The sequence below is a fragment of the Chaetodon auriga genome, chromosome 8, assembly GCF_051107435.1.
Source record: "Chaetodon auriga isolate fChaAug3 chromosome 8, fChaAug3.hap1, whole genome shotgun sequence".
NCBI classification, from domain to species: domain Eukaryota; kingdom Metazoa; phylum Chordata; class Actinopteri; order Chaetodontiformes; family Chaetodontidae; genus Chaetodon; species Chaetodon auriga.
The window spans coordinates 27,560,749-27,581,605 of record NC_135081.1 but is presented as its reverse complement, the minus strand read 5'-3'; the positions used below and the strand labels follow the sequence as shown (position 1 = coordinate 27,581,605).

The window sequence follows — 20,857 nt, the reverse complement described above, 5'->3', positions numbered from 1 at the left end:
CTTCCTAAACTTCCTTCCAGGTGCTTCTTCTGTTGCTTAGCACATGAAAGTCGTCCTGCTGTTTGATTGGCTGAACATTCCTCTCAGATATTTTACCGTCATCTGTGTTTCTGATGCTTTCGTGGAGTCAAGCCGTTGATACCGATCAGTGGAACGTGTGGAGGAATAACTGAAAAGAATCCATTTCCGACTCGCCCGCATGAGGTGAACCACCGGCCGGACCATCAGCAGAGAGGTCAGCGTGACGGTGATGATCAGCCATGTTTGTCTGCAGGGGGAAGTTTAGATGTGACGTCTTTACAAACCGTTGATCAGTTTCTGGAAACAACTTCATCAAAATGCCAAAATACTGTCTTATTTTTAAAAAGTCAGCGCGACTGCTGCGATGAATTCATCTCACGTTTTCCTCAAAGACTGCCGGATCTTTATTCTAATAAATCTGACAGTTTCCAGCTTTTTAAAATATTTCAAACTGGATTCATATCTAACATCTGTATCAGTTAAACTGCTCCTACGATAAACTCAGTTTTCTCTGATTGTCAGCTATAAAAAATAAAAATAGTGCAGAACTTTGTCATCAAAAATCATCATTTTTGAGGCACCGAGATGATCAGTCCTTCATGAGTCATGTGGCTTGACCTTTGACACTTACTCTGTCAGATAAGGTTTGTCTCCACGAGCGTCCTCCTCTTGTCTCCATAATGTAGCCAAACACCGACCTGCTGAGGAGAGAAGAGCTGCGTCACACACCTGTAACTCTGGCCGTCAGGTAGAGGCGGTGCAGTGAGGTCAGCGTCTGCTGCGTTACCTCTGGTTAATCTGCCGTCACCGGTGGAGGCACAGCTTCCTGTCCGCGGGTCACATGGACACCGGTCGTCACACCGACACCTCTTAGCACAGGACAGACCGTAGAGACCAGGAGGACACACTGAGGGAGGGACGGACGGACGACGATGACATTAAACAGAAGCCGTGTGGTTCTTCCTCACTGTCGTCACGTCCTTAAGAAACACTGACGCCACGTCCTACCTGTGTCCTGATTTCCCACCTTGTTCACAGAAGTTGCCATAGAAACCAGGGGGACACTCACAGTGTCCGTTGACGTGGTTACACAAAGCTCCATTAAAGCACACGCAGGTGCGTCTGCAGCTGTCACCATAGTAACCTGGAGAGCACTCTTTACCAAAGAGGAAGAAGAGAGGCGATACAGAGAAGAAGAGAGGGGATACAGAAGGTGATCGCAGGTGATTCAACGCACAGTCCGGAGGCCATGTTGGAGGTCTGCACCTCTGGAAACAACCAGTGAAAATCTTTGATGAAATCCATCATCACACGTGATGAACTGTGTCTTTGGTGGAAGTTTGTTCTTGTTTGTTGTCCTGAAAGGACCCAGAAAAGGTTTCAAATATCGACCTTCAAAGACAAACAGCTGATCGGTTTATCAATGTGGAACAGAAGAGAGAGTGTGTGTGTGTGTGTGTGTGTGTGCGGGAGTGACCAGATGAGGCCCCTGATCACCTTGGCTGCAGTTTTTTCCTCTCCATCCAGCAGCACAGACACAGCCATCTGTGACACAGACAGACGGACAGACAGATGGACGGATGGACAGACAACAGAGTCAACATGTTAATAAAAAGACACACAAACAGATGCAGATTTGCTTTAGAGGAAGGAAATCCAAACCAAATAACAAAGCTCTCTCTCCCTTCTATCATCTTTCCAGCTGCTCGTTGGTGCTCAGATGTGTCGTGTGAGAAAGTGACGGACGGCCAAGGTTCAACATCAGATTTCCAAAAACAAGATTCAGGCAGTCAATCATTTGGACGTTTAAAGTGTTTGCAGACGACTGCGAGCAGCTGAGATTCTGCACTTTCAAACCTCTCTTTCCATTTTCTCAAGTCTCTCAAGGATTCAAGACTCTCCAAAACCTTCAAAGCTCCGTCCTCAAGGCAGCCGAGCAGCGTCCAAAGCAGTTCATTGACATGTTGACACACTACCTCTGCTGGATCTTTTAACTTACATCGATCGCTCTCGTTTTGACCACCACCGGCTGCAGCCGACCTCCACCTCCACACTTACTGGCGGCGCAGACGCCGTGGGGTCCGCAGGCCGCCGGCTGACATGCCAGAGAGTCGCAGGCGGCCCCCCGCCAGCCGTCCTGGCACTGACAGCGTCCGTCCACGCAGTCTCCGTGTCCGCTGCAGTCCTCTGGCCGGCAGCGCCGCTGATGAACGCACAGGATGGTGGAGACGGGCCGAGCACAGCGCCACCTGCTGTCCTGTTTACTGGGAGCAGAGGACAAGCAGGAAAGGACAAAGTGAGGACACATCATATCACTAATATCACCGCTCGTCTTTCTACTTCAACAAATACTGATTGTACAGGATAATAAACTTTATTTTAATGGCACCACAATGAAGATGAAAATACAACATTAACCAAAAGCAATGAGACAGGAATCATAAAGAAGAGTTTAACAGAAGGTCAAAGGTTGATCTATTGATTTTAAAAAAAAAAGCTCAATCACATAACATCCATTTGGCAGACATTTTTGTCAAGAGACACTTATGACATGCATTTTATTTCTATATCAAAACAGCCACTTGAGTCATTTGATGTCACTTACTGGATGAGCCCAGCAGCACTACGTCTCAGTCTCATGTGACCACAGGCTATGGGTCCATCCCATCACCATACAGTCCCCTCACATGTTCCTTATTTCCACTCACATCAAAAATAACTCAGAAAAAAACATCAACAGCAGCAGAACGCAGAAACTCGGCCATTTACATACAGAAATACTGCAGCTGTGCAAAACTGTAGGCAGTGTTCCTGCTGTTAATCAGTACAGGCCATAAGACCATTTGTCCTCTGCGTGACAGACAGGACGCTGCTCACTGAGAGGTTATTAAAGCAGCCGTGTGCTGGAAGTTAACTTGACAAAACGGACACAAGGGGGAGTAATGAGCTCATTTCAACACAGAACTCATGTAAAGGTTACACAGAGGACGCTTTAGCTGAAGTCTTTTTCAAACATGATGTTGGTTTTACAGGAGAAGGCTTAGGTGTGTGAGGATGAGGACATCCCTTAAGTTTTCAATGGATGAGACAGTCCTGAATGGGGACACGTCATGTCCTGAGTCCCACGTCTGCAAACAATGAAACATCTGTGTAATAAAAGCTGACAGAACAGAGAAGTTCTGAAGCCCAGAGAAACAAGGACACATGGAAAACGGGCTGCTGCCTGATGATGATGATGATGATGATGATGATGATGATGATGAGTAAAGCTTGCTGACCATCAGCTGAACTTCCCTTCTTATTCATCGTTGTAGGAAACGGACAGACTGACACTGACTCGTTGACTTAATTCTGATGATTTTCAGTACAGTACAGTCCAGCTTTAGTTAGCTCACCATAGGTCAGTTGGGTAGCTGGCTAACGTGCCGTTGATCACCAAGGTAGAAGACCCGCCCCCGTCCAGATTGATCGCATTGATCACGCCGTTTTTCTTCAGGAACTCTGCCACCTCCCAGAGATTCATCCTGCTCACCAACAAACAAACACCATGAATGCTATGCTGGGCTGTCGTGCTTCTGCCAGGTGCACGCTTAATGTGTGTGTGTACAACAAGCTGACAAATATCAAAATGTCATAGAAGGAGCCGGCAAAGAGGGAGGACTGATGGACATTTGTCCACGCACAGCAGTGTTTCACAAACTGGTCTGATTTAGTAAAATAGGACACGAGTCTCCAGCCAGGCGAGGCTCGTTCCACTCCACAGTGAAACACATGAGTAGAAATCAATGTTACCCTCTTTTCTCAGTCCGTCCTTCCACATGAAACAGGATCAGGTTGCCGCTGGCGTCGTGACCCACAACCGTCCTCGCTGACAGGACATCCACAAAATCACGGAGCACCTCTGTCAGAATGTAAAAGAAGTGTTTTTTTTTTTCAGGTGTAACACTTGAAAGCTTGTGTTATCAATAAATACTACAAAATATCTTCAAAATCCTACAACTCTGATTCGAAAACAGCTGGGACGCCTTGTGAAACATCAACAAAACGAGACCTGCTAATCTGATATCTGCTCAACTGAAAACAATACAAAGACAATATATTTAATGTCTGACGTCGACATCCTTAATTTGTGTAGATATATGCTTACTCTGGATTTCCAAACTTGGTGCCCACTTTTTAAAATAAGTCATCACCAAACAAACTACAAACAACTTTGTTGAGCGTTCACATTTTCAACCAATCATCAAGTTATTTATCAAAGAAAATGCAAAACATTGGCTGGTTTCAGCTTCACAGACTCGAAGAGCTTTTCTCTGTTTTATATCATTGTAAATTAAATATCTTTGCACTGTCAGACCTCTGGCTGAATTGCAATTTTTCAGTATTTTCTGAAAGTTTATGGACGTACAAATCATTAAATGAACGGGAAACATAACTGTCAGTTACAGTGCTCGTAAATTCATCCTCATCTTCTTTGTGTTTATATTCTCTCTTCTGTGTGTTTCCCTCTCTCATGAGCTTCTGTTTGAAGTTTGTGCCTGCAAACATTAACTGCTTCACTTGACTGGAAATGTATTGAAAGGAATCGTAAGATCACGCTGCGCAAGAGTCCATCTTGCAAGGCTTCAAGTGGTTTGGACCAATCAGCGTCCGGTGTGGAACGACTGGCAGTTATGGGCGTGTTTTTGTTTCTGTTTTTTGTTTCTTCTGACTGACTGAGGTGTGTGGCTCTTGCAGAGCGGTCACTGCAGTAAATGCCTTTAAGCGTGATGATCTGCATTGAAATGCTGATGTTTGCCTGCAGCCGTACCCTGGTCGACCATCCTGCTGCACTCGACCTTCAGGCTCTGGTTGATGTAAACCTCGCCGTTCCTCAACAGCCACACCACACCGGTGACCAGTTGGACGAATGGGTTAGACTGGTCCAACACATCTTCCTGTGACAGATACCTAGAGAGGCACTCGGATAAGGATTTGTTATCTAATAAATGTGACTTTTTTGTCAGTACCGCTCTTACCCAAACACCAGGCTGCCGTCCTTCCTGATGCCAAACTGGGCGTTTTGCACCCCCCCGCTGTCCCTCACCATCCTGCCGTCGCTCACCACGTTACCCTGACACAGGCCGCTGGTGGTGTCGAAGAAGCCGGCGTTCTGGGCGTACAGACACCCGGCAGCCGCGGCTGTCTCCTCCACTGTCACCACCTGGCTTTTCTCACAGCCGCCCGGCCCGCCGGGCTCCAACACCGACAACGTCCTCCGCGGGTCATGAACCACTGTCATGTGACCTGGAGACATTGATATTTCAAGATGACTCTTAAACACTTGATCCACTTGCAGTGGGGTAAACGCACCATTACTGCTGACTCCATCACTGACCATAGACCCAGCGGGGCTTGCCCAGACTTCCTGGCATGTCTGATATGAATACACTGGACTCAGCTACTGGGAGTGTATCATGGCTACTGGAAGGCCAGGTCTCATATGGCGCCCTGCCATGGGCCAGAGATGGACAGTGCCTGACGTGGTGATGAGAGAGGGAGGGGCCGTGGCCCTCAGCATTTGGCCGCAGAAGGTCACCATCTGTAGAGACTCTGTGGAGAGAAAATTACAACAAATATAAATAAAAACCACTTTTTATTATCAAAATACACAACATAAAGGAAGCCTGACCAGTGAATGTAATGTGCAGTGCTGAAACGATTAATTTTTAAGCAAAAATACAACAAAATAAAAAGAAAAACTCTAGTTCCAGCTTCTCCAATGCGTAGATTTGCTGTTTTTCTCTTTTACACTTCTGCAGGCTGAATGTCTTCTGGGTTTTGTACTAAATGAAAAACAAAACATTTGGAGACCACATCTTGGCTAATTTTCATCTGTAATCCCAGAGCAGGCAATCGTTGAAAGCAGGAACATTAAGATAAAAGCACTGAAAATACAATCAACAATAAAAGCAGTAAAAATATGCAGATGGAGACAAAGCCTGCACTGCAGAGACAACAACAACACAAAATCGGGAACCTGGTTGCACATGGTTTACTGCTAGCACAATATTCTTACTGATAATTTCCACAATAATTACCACGATTCACTAGAGGACAAACAGCAAAAAACTGGTCAGTATCACAGCTGTCGTCTCTAAATGTTTTGTCGTACAGTCCAAAGCCAAATGTATTGAGTCTACAATCACAGAGAAAATTCAGCAAATCCTCACATCTGAGAGAAGTGCTGCATGACCTCGCTCCACATGCATTTACATTTCAGCCATCAGGCCTTCTTCAAGACCAACAATTAGGGCCCAGGCACTAGTATATCATACAGGCCACATCCCAGTAACAAATCTGATGGTAAGAAGACAATCCCGTTCCACCATTAGGATGGAAAACTAGGTGCTCTAGCCAATCACATTACTTCAAACACAATGACAAGAATCCCTATGTCTAATACCACATGACAAGGTTCCTAGATGGTGAATCCAATAATGTTCCCTGTATCTCAGCGAGGAAACAGGACGATAAACATGCTCTACTCGTCTTTCCAGCATATGACTTAGCATAAAGGGGTTTATTTTACATTAATGTCTAAATAATTTTATCTTTTCAACATATTCCACTTGACTTTGGTTTGTTAATAAACAAATGCAACTGTCTTACCCCTGAAAATTTTTATTCCTCACCAATTTTGTTTTAATATTTAAAATCTTAAGGAGGTTTAAGGTCATATCATTAAAGGGTTCTGTTCTCTGTAGCATTAGCGGTTTAGCATTAGCCACAGTCAAGGCTGTGACGGCTGTGCCACGTTAGCATGAATGTAATGACATACAGAGTCAGCTTTTGGTTTAACGTACTAATACGACTAGCACAAACTAATGCTAAGAATGACAACATTCATGAACAATTGTCAATAAAATAACAATACTGTCGGGCTAATTTAACTAATCTAAGTTTAGCTAACTAGCTAAGCTAACTTAGCTAACACTCACTGTGCCGATTCGCTCTCCAGCAGCCAAACCTGTAGACTCAGCAGCACGAGCCACGCACACTGGCGGGCCGTTGCCCACGTTTCCATGGTTACAGGGCTTCGCGTTAGACGGAGGGACGGTGTGTCGGTACAAAAACCGACAGTTGCTTTAACGGGTTGAAGTTTTGGATTCTTGCTGTTCCGGATTCCTTCCCCCGCGGCCACGGACGAGACCGACGAGAAAAACGACATTATTACGGCGACATCCGCCACCTGCGCCACAGGTGAGGCTCACCAGGCCGTCCTCCGCGCAGACTGAACTGTTTTTAGGACTTTTCTGAGAAATGTTAACGATCGTGCAGAGGGAACAAAGAACATGTGAGCCTAAACGAAGACCTACACGAGAGTGTTAATCAATCCAGGACACTTAGCCTGTTCATTTATCTTTGCTAAACAAACAGGAATCAAGTTATGAACAGCCGCAAAGCTTTGGCGAAATACTGCAAAATAAAATCGAAAACATTGTACACAGACAGGCCTACATTGGCCCATATTAATACCATTTATTTATGATGACACATCATCTATCGTTTTTGTGTTATTATTTTATTTTATTTTATTTTTTGACAAGAAAAAAGAAATAAAAATGCACCAGATCTCTTTTCTATATTTTTTTGTACCAATCCGTGTGAGTCCAGGAGAATATTCTCTACTTTTTTCCTGGCAGTTGTATCTATTATTCTATATGATATTTCTCAGGCACATTTATGCCACATTTGGGCATTGCGTTCCGAATGAAGCGGAACGTAATGACCGCCGGCATCAGGTCGCCTGGGGAATGTTTTTAATGTGACACAAAGTAAGGGCGAAATTTGAAGGGGAACATGGCAGCTAGCATCAGTGCTAAACATGGATTATTAAGCAGTAAAACGTCGTTATATCACGCTTTTCACAGAACGATATCACCCAACAGTGTTAGTCTTCAAAGGGCGGCTGAAATACAGAGTGTGAGAGCGGCAACCAGCGCCAGAGCGGACTCACAAATCCACGAAAAGTACTGTTTGGAGCTGGTCAGGTGGGTCTGACTGAACACTCACTGCTAACACCACAAGCTAGCTAAAGTTCAGTCCTCTTCATTTATTGGGCAGATATGACCGTTTAATTTAAGATTTGATATCTTTTGATATGTCCCGTCCCTACTTTAAAGAGGCAATCACATGAAAGGATAACAGACATTTTGAAGAAGGGAGACGATTCCACGCCAGACTCCATTCAAATATCCGCGATAAATGTAAACAACGCAATAATTCGTAACACTGAAAAATATGTTTTGAATAGTAATAGTCTCCGTCAATATTTTTGTGTTCACTGTACATTTCGGCATAGTCAAAGTGACCAAGAAGAGTGTATTTAAGTAGCCTATAGTTTCAGCTTTCAGTGATGAAGTTAGTTCACCGCCCATTCTTCCCAGCCAGTATTCAATCACATTTGACACAAAGATTCATCTCGCTTCACACGTTGGTGAAATCCTTGAAGATCGTGCTTGAGAATTTTATTTTCCAATGTGTTTTTCTAAAAAATATGCAGTTTATTAGTTTTATGTGTAAATCTTTATGTAGGAAAACACGAGAAATGTAGGGAAAAAAGCCGCTCTGCAAAGGCTGCTGTAAGTCTCAAACGAATTTATTTTAAAAGCTTTTGTTAGAAGTGGTTGTTGTGCCTGTGTTTTCAGTGTAACATATTTAAGATAATTTCAGATTTTCCCAGTTCTCCGTCAGTTTGTTTGAAAAATATTGTGTGGGCTCACTTTGTGCCTCTGAACTACAAAGTAAAAAAATTCAAATTAGTATATAAAATTTTGACAAAGACATGGGACGGAAGTAGCAAAGTAATGACACTTTCTGATGTGAAGTTATGGAAAAGTTTAGAAAATAAAGAATGAGGAAACTTTAGAAAAATGACATGAACTGCAACTCTTCTGTCACTCCTGTGTCCTCCTCCTCCTCCTCCTCAGGACCAGAGACTATGATGGCTTTTTGTCCTCCCTCCTCCTCCCAGAGGAGGCCCGGCGCTCCTCTTTGGCTCTGAGAGCCTTTAATGTGGAGCTGGCACAGGCAGGTATTCATACAGCCAGGCTGGGTGGGAAATGAGTGCTAGTACTACTGATGTTATTACTGTACTACTACTACTACTGCTGCTACTACTTAGCTAATGTCACTTCTACCTTTACTGCTACCACTACTCCTGTTGCTATGATAATAAGGAAAAACCTGGGATTTAAAAAATATATATATAGTGTTGAATTTCTGATCCCAGTCCTCTTCAAACTCACTTGTCAAACAATTGTCCTCCTGTCTGTTCCTCCACAAGGTGAAGGACTCCGTTTCCCAGAAGACCATTGGTCTGATGCGAATGCAGTTCTGGAAGACGGCCATAGAAGAAATCTACAGAGACGAGCCCCCAAACCAGCCAGTCAGTGCCGAGCTGTGGAGGGTAAATATCGATCTGCAGAGAGCCGAGCGCTCAGTCAGACGAAATGTTTGGATTCAAAAGAAGTCCAGAGTCATCAGGAAGGGACTGACAGACACTTGTTCGGATGTGTCGTTGCTTTAATTCTAGTTTTAAAAAATGTGTTATGTCATCATGTCAGCATTAGAGGAAGCAACATCAATTCTTTCAGATGTTTGAGTTTGAATGTCAGTTTAAAATGTGCCGTACAGTCGATTTGTGTGTCTCAGAGGAAGCTGAGGGACATCAAACTGACTAATCCTGCACCTCAGCTGATTAACAGTAGAATTACAACTGATCTGATCCGATGTTGGTGTCGGGTGGAGACACTGACGTAATTCACTCATCAGATATCAGACTGCAGCCACTGATCTAGATTCCTTAGTCTACTTGTCGTTAACTTATTTGATAGAGTTTTTTGATGCTGTAGATATTTATTTCTATGCATAATTCTTGCATTTTTGTTTCAAGTATTCACTGTGAAAACCTCATGTACAGAAATCCTGTTCCTCATAGCTGATGATTTGTTCACATTTTCCAAAACTGTGTATGAGTAAGAAGTGCGACGTGGTTTACTAATATTCAAGAAGAAAGAGCTCTGGTATTGCCATCAGTGTCAGCAGACATCCAGATTCAGGTATTGGAATCTGATTGGTGCAGCTCTAATGAACAGTCTGGCTGATGTTTTGCAGGCGGTGAGGAAACATGACCTGACAAAGAGATGGCTGCTGAGGATCATAACCGAGAGAGTAAGACACAAGTTTCTTCATTACATTCACTGCTGCAGCATGTAGTTAACCTGATAAGAGCTCATTCATTTCTGTCACTGATGTCACTGATGAATCAGTTAAAGATAAATGCCAATAAAAAGGAAAAATCAGCCCCTTTCATGCATAGATTTGATTATTTCCCCCCTTTTTCATTGTTGTGTTAGTTAGAAGAGCTGTCCTTAGATATTTTCAGTCTTTTCTGTAATCTTCTGATGGAACACTGGACTGTTTTACTGGACCTCTTCAGGCCTCACAGAGGAAAATCACCTTTTAACTTAACTGTTCACAGTTCATGAGCATATGCAAACTGTGGCGACCGCACGCAGACAGTATCTAACTCTGTAAGCTAACAAGGCACCACTGCGTGTAATTTACCAAGTAGACAGTTAAAACTGTGTTTCTCCAGGAAAAGGATCTGGATGACAAAGCCTACAGAAACCTGCAGGAGCTGGAGGCCTATTCAGAGAACACACAGTCCTCCTTGATTTACCTGCTGCTCCAGTGTTTAGGTAAGGACAGGTGAGGCTGCTGCTAGCTGGAAGCTGTAATTATCATGGACACATTCCATTTGGTGAAAACACCTGTTGAACTGTTGCGAGAGGTAATGGATCTCCTCCCTGTGGTTAGACTGCTCCCTTCCTACTGGTCACTTATATTATTAACTAAAAATAGGTTAGCAGGTTAGGCTGGAGGTCAGGATTTATTCTTCAGTGATGAGAGCTGATGAGAAAATGTTTTCCAACCAGGCTCCATCAGGAGGATTCACAAAAGTAAATCCAACCCAAAGCTGTGCCTGTGTTTGATTGTAGGGTTGAAAGACATCCATGCCGACCACGCAGCGAGTCACATCGGAAAAGCTCAGGGAATCGTGACGTGTCTGAGAGCGACTCCTTATCACAGCAGCCGACGGAAAGTCTACCTCCCCATGGACGTCTGCATGCTGGTGAGTGGACGCCTCAGAGACATCAGAAGAGTACGGAAAATGTCCCCAATATCTCAGGACATATCAGAGCCCGTCTCCTATAACCTGAGGTAAACCGAGTCTTTTCTTGATCTGAAATCATTTGAAAAAAAAATCAGTTTGGAAAGTTTCCTGAAACATTCGATCAAAGAATCAGTAAACAAACAAAATGTTCAATGCCAGCGTTCAATATGTGACACTACAAACCTGTTTTGGTCCTCATCACAGTTCACAACACAAAAATGTACAAAATGACAAATTTAACAGTCCAAAACCCAAAAACACTAATTTTACTCTCATATGTGAGACGGAAATGCAGCAAATGTCCTTATTTAAGGAGCCAGATCCAGTGAATTTCTGAGCTCCCCAGTCGACTCGTGTACTTTTGTTATTTCAGGGTTGATTCCTCTCAGCAGAGAAGCTCCCGCTCTGACCCGCTCAGCTGATCTAGAGTCTGAATTCTGTTCCCAGAGATGACATAAGGAAGTCCCACATGCCTTCACACATCCAGCTGACTCACGGCTCGGCTTCCACATGATGTCAGATGATATTCTTGTCGAAGCCGTAATGAAATTGTTATCCAGCACAAAGCGACGGGGATCGTTACACAACAGCCATGTGGCAGAAAGCAGAGATTTGAACCCTCCTGCCTGAGATACATGCAAGCTGCAGATAAACAAATGATGCCGCAAACAGTTTGCAACCTTTGTCTGGACCATCTGTCCCACATAGACAACAACAGCTGCTGCTGTAGGGTCGGGGGGGGCTCTCTGCTGCCTGAAGAGGGCGCTGGTGATACACTGAAACACCCTGCACACATAAAGAACAGGCAGGAGTCAACTATGCAGGACACTGGACAGATGGAATCAGTGTCCCTCAGTCATACAAACAGCCTAGAATTGATTTTTATTCTTATTCCTAATTTTGAACTTTCATTTTCTTTTAGTTCCTGCCTTAACCACAACTGTTAATAATAATAGTAATAATAATGATGAACTTTATTTATGTAGCACAATTCATGCATAAAAATGCAACACAGAGTGCTTAACATAAAAGCAAATAATAAGAAATAAATAAATAAAATAGCAATATAGAGTTAAAACAGCAGTCAGGTAAAACGAGACACTGCAGGAGGAAACGATGTTAAAAAGACGTGTCTTAAGATCTCGTTTAAAGGGCTCAGTAGATGTAGACCCCCTCAGACCTTCAGGGAGGCTGGTCCAGAGTTTTGGGGTGTAATTAACAAACTCTGCCTCTCGAAGAGAAACGCTGTGTAGAGACATTTACAGGAAAGAAATGCAAATGAGATTGTATATCTTATATGAAAAGTCTTAAAGAGGAAGGTAGCAAGTGATAATGGCTATAAATAAATGTAGTGGAGTTTAAAAATAGAAAGTAGATTGTAATGGAAATACTCAAAGTACCAGTATCTCAACATTTGACTCAAGCGCAGTACTTGACTGCCTCTGCAGGCCGATGGTGGTGCCTTTGGACAGGACTGCTTCCAGTCTTTATGCTAAGCTAATCGTGTGGCGGCTATATAGCTTCTTATGTACCGTACAGAAATGATTGAGTAGTCTCCAAAATGTTGAACTATTCCTTTAAATGTTGCAGTTTCTGTTCATTTCTAGCGTGTTTTTTAGGAGTACGTGATATTTAAGAGCGTGTCTTATCACCTGTGATCATGATGACAGTCAGTCAGGTAGTTCTGTGGTGGGTCAGCAGGTACAGACGTGGTTTTGTTGGTTAGCTGGTTTGTAGGGCAGCAGAATGAGATGTCCTTGATGTGGCGGCGCTCACTTTCCTTCCGTTCTTACCTGCCTCGTTTTTCCATCATTTCTGGATGAAAGCTCAGTCAACCCTGAGGCAGTTTCTCCTCTTCTCACAGAAATTGTTCTCGGAGCAGAAATTGTTTGGTCCCATTTTAGAGAAAGACGTGAGGTCAAATCACTCGGCCTCATTTCTGTCTGCAGGTCTGAGTGAAGAAATGTGATTCATTGTGTTGAAAGGTTTTGAATTGAAGCAGAAATTATTATTATTCAGATGATGTTGGAAGATCTTATTTTAAGAGACCAGCCTGCACATGAATCATAATGTTTCATTAACGCATCCGTTTTCACGGGAAATGCACAGATTATTTAAAAAAAGCGATTCTCTATCTCTACGTTAAATCTGACTTTCTTCATTGGTTGCAGTGTTCGTGTTAATGTTATCGTTCTGCTGGAGAATGATGTTGAACAGTTCATTTCAGTGCAAATCACAGAGCAGACGGCTCCTCCAGTCTCAGCTGATTGAAATTTATGAAAAATGAGATTGTTTAAAGCCTTTTCTTAATATGTTGAAGTCGACCTTTTGTTCAAGGTCGTCTTCTTGGTCACTTCAATGGAATTTGTGTTTCTAGACGAGAAAAGCTTTAAGGGTTTTCATCTCTTCTCTACAGAGGGGATATCTGTGGTAGAAAATAACTGAAAATAACTGAAATGTTTGATGTAAAATTGTTGAATCACTTTGAAATCATCTTTTGAATAACTCACAATGGACACTGCAACCTTTGGACATGAGACATTCTGCTCTCAGTGACTTAAGATCTGCTGGTTTCTATCTGGTTCAGACTGGATTCTGTGGTTTTAGAGCGATAATCGCCTCCCTTTGGGCCCTTGTTCCTACGGTAGCTTGGTTCAGACCCAAGCTAGCGAAAGGGGCTGGGTGTCCAGCTGATGTTAAGATGTATTTGATCATGTATCATGTATTTCGGTCAACTTCCTGGAACCGAAACTGTAATAAATACATTCATTTAAGATAACGGAGGCTGGCCAGAGAGTGCTTATTCATTCATCAGCATTTCATAAATTCAGAAAAGAAACAACTTTTTCAGCGATAAGTGTTTGGATGCTCAACAAGCAGCTTCCGCAGACCACATGCTCGCAGAGGCGCTTTGTGCTGAGCGAGCATCAGCTAAGAAGCTGAAGCCTTCAGAGGGAGTGACAGGCATGAAAGGATGTTGGTGGTTTGTGGGGAATAAACAGAACGACGGCAGAGTGGTTTTGCTGTTTTGAACAGTCCACGTCATCTGCAGGATGTCAGTCATGGACGCCCGCCATGTCAGCAGCCTGGACGTGTTGTTCAGCCCGACATGCAGCCACACACCAGGACACACAGACGGAGCTGTTTGGACATTTTGAACATTAATCTGTTGAAATCACGATTCATGCACTCAGAGGTCCTGGAGGAGTTTACCGCCATCAGAAACCATCAGTCGGTGGTTTCAGCCTCTTGAATGTAAAGATTTGTTGTTTATATTCCAGTAAATCAGATATTTTTGGTGTTTGGGCTTTTGGTCAAACAATCTGATTGTAAACACTGAAAATCTTTCATCAGATCTCTTCTCTGCTTTGTCCTGGTTTTTTTTACAAAGAGGACGAGGACAACTGGGACTGAGACCTTTTCTCCTGATACTGACTGAGTGCTGATTTGATGTTGCACAATTCTGCAGGTTATGAATTAAGATGTACTTTCAGCTCTCGTGAAGTGGAACTGAAATGGAAAGAGCTGAACAGAAGAGATGAGAGTTGTTGTTACGCTGACGCATCAACACACGAGTCTTTCTGTGTCTGTGTTTGTGCAGCACGGAGTGTCTCAGGAGGACTTCATCCGCGGCAGCCGGGAGCAGAACGTCCGGGACGTCGTGTACGACATCGCCAGTCAGGCTCACGTACATCTGCAACACGTATGTACCACACTGACGTGACACAGCTGAAAGCGTGTGGACACCTGAACATGACACCCAGGACTAATACTCACTGTAACAACGAACTTATTTTTCACACCCTCACATTAGGTCGAATCCTCCTAAAACGGACTGTAATAGCCCTTCTGATTGGCTGGTTAGCTTCGAGTGACTTCCCACTTACCAATCAGGAACACATAGTGGCAACAAGATAATTAGTCCTTAACAAGGAGCCCTTCATACAAACAGTCCTGTGAAAAATATCAGTGCGCGCTGTAACATTTGGATTTCCCTTCAGTGAAACTAACTGAGGAGCCCAAACCAGGAAAACAGACCCAGACAAAATGAACCTGGAAAGAACAAAGTTTTCCTGGAAAGCTTCTCTTTGTCTGAGGCTTGTGCAGCAGCTCGTCAGAGAGAAGGTGAAGCAGCAGTTCAGCTCTGTCCTGTAGCATTTGAACACCTCTGAAGCCGCTCGGCGAGTCCAAACAGAAAACAGATTCAAATCAACACCTCTTATCCCTTTGAGATGCTGTTTTTCAGTCTGCAAATATCGTCCGTCCTGGAAAAGTCTTTATTTTTACGGCTAATGTCGTGACGTGACCTGACTGAGCTTTATTAGCTGCCTCTTACAGACCTCACTCCTTTGTCATTAAGCTGCTGCTCAAACATTCATCAGTATTTCTGTTTTATTTGAAGCGTCTTTATACCAGTTAGGCCTGTTCCTCGCTGTTAAAGCTGTGTGATTACACTGAGGGTAAACAATAAGGATGTGAATGAGGATTTACTTCCTCCTACACGTCTTCACTGTGTTTACTGTTTACTGTCTTTTATGTTGTCTTCTGCTGACTGTGAGTCAATTAGAAAAGTGCTTCGCTAATTAACTTAAGAACAAGAGAGGAGTTTTGTACTGGAGTTCTGGCAGTAATTCAAACATCTAACGGCTTCTGTGTTTGAAAAGGTTTAAATCCTCAATGACGATAATACCTTCAGCACAAACAAGCAACTGGAGAATGAAACCGGTCCAAGACACAAAATTAGGACAAGCAGAGGGACGGACAGGTGTTTACAGGGTAACTCATAACGAGGAATCATTCAATGGCATTTTACTGTCTGACCCTAAAAAGGCAGGTAAACAGACTGTGTCAGCTGGCATCTCAAGAGGATTATTATCTTTTTTATTAGCGTTCACGTGCAGATACGTGTTTATAGAGATTAGCATAATTGTCGTTCTCCTTCATCAAGCTGTTAATCAGACCGTAAACACTGACGTTGCATGAAGGAGGAAGTCTCGCCCCAGATATCCGCCGGCTTCAGCTCGACGACGTCGTCGGCTGTGATCAGCAGTTTTGTTGTCAGCTGGACAAAGAAGAAGAGTTTTTCCTGTTTTCCTGTTGTTGTTTGTGGAAAAACAGGCTGAAAACGTGAGTGCGGGTGCATAAACGGTGTTCAGAAATGAGGCCAGCTCGGTGTGGCTGCAGAGGCCTGGACACCATTAACCTCCTTTTTCCTGTTTGTTTGATTTCTCTTTGTCGTGCTTTGTCTTTCAGGCGCGATCATTTAGCAGCAGCGTCCCAGCGGCCGCCACGCCGGCCTTCCTCCAGACGGTAAGCCTTCAAACATCAAATAAAGACGGTCAGAAGTTGCTCTGAGAAAACTGAGGGTGACATAAAACCAGTGACGCCCAGTTTGGGAAAAGCAATTATCCTAAAGTCATTACACAAATGTAACGTCTTATGATGACTCAGCACTTTAATCGCCTCACAGAGAACGTCCATCGAGCAGTACTTCAGACTTCTGTTCCACCCAAACACGTTGTCTCCATCACTTCTGACCTCAAGTTCAACAAATATCTCAAACGTGCCTTCAGGAAAGCAGCGGCTCTGTCTGTTAGACGCCATCGAACTCGAACCAGAATACACACATACACACATACATATGGTGCCCTTGATGTGCATGACTGATGCAAAATGTGGGTACGGTCACACACACAGGTTTGAAAATGTCTTTGTGGCTCACACATCACATCAGGCTTGTTTATAGCAGCTGGAGTGTAGAGCTGCTGCTGTCAGTGAAAACATGCAGAGAGGCACAGATGTGATTGTTTTGTGCAGTGGTGATGAAAGGTGAAACAGCGATGGCTCGAAGGAGAAAGCATTTAAAATCAGAGCACGTATGTTTGTGTCTACGTGGAGTTTTCCCCAGGATCACTTCATCCAGCTCTGTCATGAAATATCTCCGAAAACACAGCTTCATTTCTGGCAGAAAGTCAGGGAGGGACCTTTGCTCTGTTCTGGGATTTTTAGATTAGATTCACCTCAGCTGCCTTATGACTGCCAAAGAGAAGTCCACATTCAACAGGCTGCAGAGTCTCCACTAGGGGGAGCTGTTCAGCCACCGTCAGACTAATGATGCAAAGACAAAAGTACCAGCAGCTGTGAAGACCTGCAGATGTCATCAATGATCAGGGTTTCCACCCAAATTTAGCAGAATTTGAAAAATTTCTAGAATATCTGTAAAAGAAAATGCAGATCTATGTGTTTCCATCCACCACTGTCATGCAGATATAAGGAGCTGGTTCATTCAGAAAAACAGTAACAGAAGAAGAAGAGGGCGCAACACGATGAGTTCATTAAAAGAACTCCAGTCCAAACTGGACTTTTACACGCTAATTCGGAAGTAGTAGATGGCTTTAAAATGAAATGTGAAACGGAAATGAGAACACGAGCTGAGAAGCCGCTGCGGTCTGCACACAGCGAGTCTTTGAGACCTCACCGAGCGGAGACTGGCAGCGCCATCAGTAGTGCTATCAGCTGCAGTCATGCAGAACCCTTTGCTTATTTCATGAGACCAAATCTGAGCAACTGAAACATGACAGTTAGAAAAATGTAACAGGAAGTCTCTAAAAACAGGAAGCCTGTTTGCAGGTCTGGTCAGAGAACGAGTCGACCAATCAGGTTTCAAGAATGTTGACGTTACGGACGTTAGGGGTGGGTGCATTTCTGGGAAATTTCAAAGTTCAGCTCAGGAATTTGAAAACACGCTTTAATCTTGTGTTTTGGTTCAAAGTCATGTTCATTTTATTGAATTGTAAATTCATCGTCGCACTCTTAAGTCACACGAACGGATCGTTTTTCAGCGTCCCGTCTGCATGCACGGGGTTATTCTGCCATCAGGCTACTGCCAACACTAAAGCTGTCCGAGCCGAAGGACGACAGGCTTTCAGTCACACTCCACTTCATCCCTTCATTTCAGTTTCAGCAGCCTAAGCAAGATACACAGTTTGTAAGTTGCTGACATCTTCTGCTAGTTTTCGCGAGCTAGCTGCTCTCAGTTCTACTTTATCTACTTCCTTTCATTCTTGTTCAGTGAGCCAACTCAACGAAATGGTTGAGTTTTCACTGAAATAAAAAAGTGACAATAAAATGTCAGTTCAGTCTAATTATCTGTCACCTGATGCAGAATAACCAAGCTCTTCTTCTGTGGTGCTGTGTGCTACAGGTGGTGCTGGAGGACTACCTGCAGAGAGTGAGGAGGGCAGATTTCGATGTTTTCAACTCCAGTCTGCAGAACAGAAACCCCCTCCTCCCCGTCCAGCTCTACCTCCGCTCCTGGAGGAAAACCTACTGATGTCAGTCCTTCACCTCCTCCTCCTCTTCCTCTTCCTCCTCGTCCTCCTCCTGCAGTGATCCCAGTTCATCTGCTGCCTCTGAAGGCTGCAGGACTGAATCCAAAGACTTCACCTCTCTGGGGGACTCTGAAGACCACATTGTAGAAAGTTTGTAAAGAGGTCCAGACTTGTTTTGAACCACAATGCTGCCACTGAATAAAAACCACCTACCACAAACCACAGCAGAGACGCCGGCTGTCACTTCTCAACCTCTGGTCTGCAGACTGGCTTTGAGCCTAAAGACAAAGTGTTCATATTTCATTTGTAAATGTAGACGTGTGATACGTTCACCAGACGATTAAAGGATAATTCCAGTCTAATTTTTGTAGTTTTAGCCATAATTTCTGTCAGTATGAACAATGTTTTGACCTGGAATCATTAAAACGAAGTCTGACGAAGAAGAAACAGCTTTTACACAAACCAGCAGGTCAGAAAAATGTGTTTGGAAGGCGAGCAGTGACATCGTTACGCAGACTTGTTAACGAGCGTCACGGTTTGCAGACCAGCTTCCTGTTTGAACCGTGACCTGCTGTGATCAGAGAGTGCATGAGGAAGAGTCATCATCTTCATCACAAGCTTGAGTGTAACACCATTTTTAAGACAAACTTGCAGTCAACATTTCCTGTTGTTGTTTCACAGTAAAGGCTGCCTTCACGTTAAAATCCAGGCGTCAGTATGCACATCTGTAACTAAAGTCACCATAACCACAGTGTAGAAATACTCTGAAAGTCTGCAGCCAGATAAAAAGTACTAAAAGTAAAAGTACACATGGCCTGTTCATGATATCAACGGATTCTAATCACTGATGCATTAAGATGTAAACAACGTTAAAGCTGCAGCCGTAAAGGTGGAGCTAACTTTAACGTCTTAACTATAACAGATGTCTGAAGTATGAAGATGCATAAGATACTCAAGATCCTCAAACTTTACTTCAGTACAGTACATGTGTAAATGTACTTACTTTCCTCTATGGTAACGGGGGGATTTAGTGATCCATAACCTCCTTCGGGAATTGCATAAATTCAGTTCTTCTGTGGTTCTGAATCCCACCTGGAACTTCAGTCTTAAGACTTTCACCACAAAGTTGGGCTGGAGCTGGACGCCGCGTACTGATTGATTCTTTTCGTCCGCCTCCAGTTTCATCCCTCATGTTCCAGAGCTTTGATGTTTTTTTGTGCCCAGATTCAGCAGTTCTATGAAGCGTCACTGGAGGATGGAGGGACCAATCAATGTAGAGAGCAGAATGTCGGAGGATAATGAGATGGAAGATCTGCACTCAGGCAGCATCAAATAAGGAACATTTCATCTTTAATCTGAAGGAATACAAAGCACACCTGTGGAGATCTGTCTGAGGTTTCCTCCTGCACAAATCCACCGATGCACTCACACTGGTCCTGCTGTGTGTGTGTGTGTGTGTGTGTGTGTGTGTGTGTGTGTGTGTGTGTGTGTGTGTGTGTGTGTGTGTGTGTGTGTGTTACTGTTTCCGTGTGATCATCCTGAGATGAATCTTATATTCTGTGACTGTTATCAAACCAAACTGAGCCCCTAATGGAAAGGAAATAACTGTTCTATGTGAGTTTTGTTTCACAGTGAGGATGAGAAATGACTGGAGGACCAATCACAGGCTGAATTAACCTGAAATGAAACACATCATGTCAGCTGTTTAGTGTCTGGTGGAGAAAATAAGACCGGGACGACGTGTTTGTTGTTTGACTGAGCCGCCTGTTCTACAGCTTCTCTTTTCAGCTTTTAAAAGCAGTGGAAATACACAAAGTACATTTACTTTTGTCTTTGGGTATTTCTCTTTTATTCTACTTCTGCTCCACCACATTTATCTGACAGCTCTGGTTTGACATTCAAAAAACGTGATGAGCTTATAAAATACAATATAAAACCCTTGTGTGCTGCATATTTCATGAGATGTATGTGCTGTGATACAAAAAAGTTACGTACAAAATGCACCTCTGTGCACAAGGTGACCCCTCAGTACTCCAGAATGAATTACAAGATACTGTAGTAATCTTGATTAGAATATTATTAGCTTATTAAGTTGGTTCATAAGATGTACTTTTAAGACTCTTTTAGTCCTTTCTTAACAAATATTCTGCAGGATGAGCACTTCCACAACAACACCAACCCCTGCCGCATGTGGCAGCCAAAAAAGACAGCCCCACCAACCAGCAATGCCTCCCTCCCTGATGAGCTCAACGACTTCTACGCTAGCTCCAACCGAAGCAGTCAG

The 20,857-nt window shown here is 43.6% G+C and overlaps 1 protein-coding gene and 1 pseudogene across 3 annotated transcripts; one reads left to right on the top strand and one right to left on the bottom strand.

The window, feature by feature from the left end:
* Nucleotides 1-84: 84 nt before the first annotated feature.
* On the bottom strand, nt 85-7,147 carry LOC143324880 (N-acetylglucosamine-1-phosphodiester alpha-N-acetylglucosaminidase-like; annotated as a pseudogene). The gene is made up of 12 exons (XR_013077490.1): nt 7,002-7,147; nt 5,399-5,613; nt 5,040-5,307; nt 4,832-4,971; nt 3,814-3,922; nt 3,417-3,545; nt 2,080-2,285; nt 1,519-1,566; nt 1,049-1,177; nt 809-928; nt 653-722; nt 85-268 (listed from the first exon to the last, which is right to left on the bottom strand). The product of XR_013077490.1 is annotated as an N-acetylglucosamine-1-phosphodiester alpha-N-acetylglucosaminidase-like (transcript).
* A 666-nt stretch (nt 7,148-7,813) lies between these two features.
* On the top strand, nt 7,814-18,933 carry ndufaf6 (NADH:ubiquinone oxidoreductase complex assembly factor 6). Of its 2 annotated transcripts, none has more exons than XM_076736282.1 (9): nt 7,814-8,054; nt 8,994-9,093; nt 9,350-9,472; nt 10,180-10,236; nt 10,664-10,766; nt 11,067-11,200; nt 14,844-14,945; nt 16,496-16,552; nt 18,447-18,933. In XM_076736282.1, the coding sequence occupies exons 1-9, from the start codon at nt 7,864-7,866 to the stop codon at nt 18,573-18,575; spliced, it is 996 nt and encodes a 331-aa protein (XP_076592397.1). In that variant the 5' UTR covers nt 7,814-7,863; the 3' UTR covers nt 18,576-18,933. The 2 variants fall into 2 exon arrangements, with proteins under 2 accessions (XP_076592397.1, XP_076592398.1); XM_076736283.1 differs by having other exon boundaries at nt 7,834-8,054; nt 8,994-9,097.
* The last annotated feature ends 1,924 nt before the right edge of the window (nt 18,934-20,857 follow it).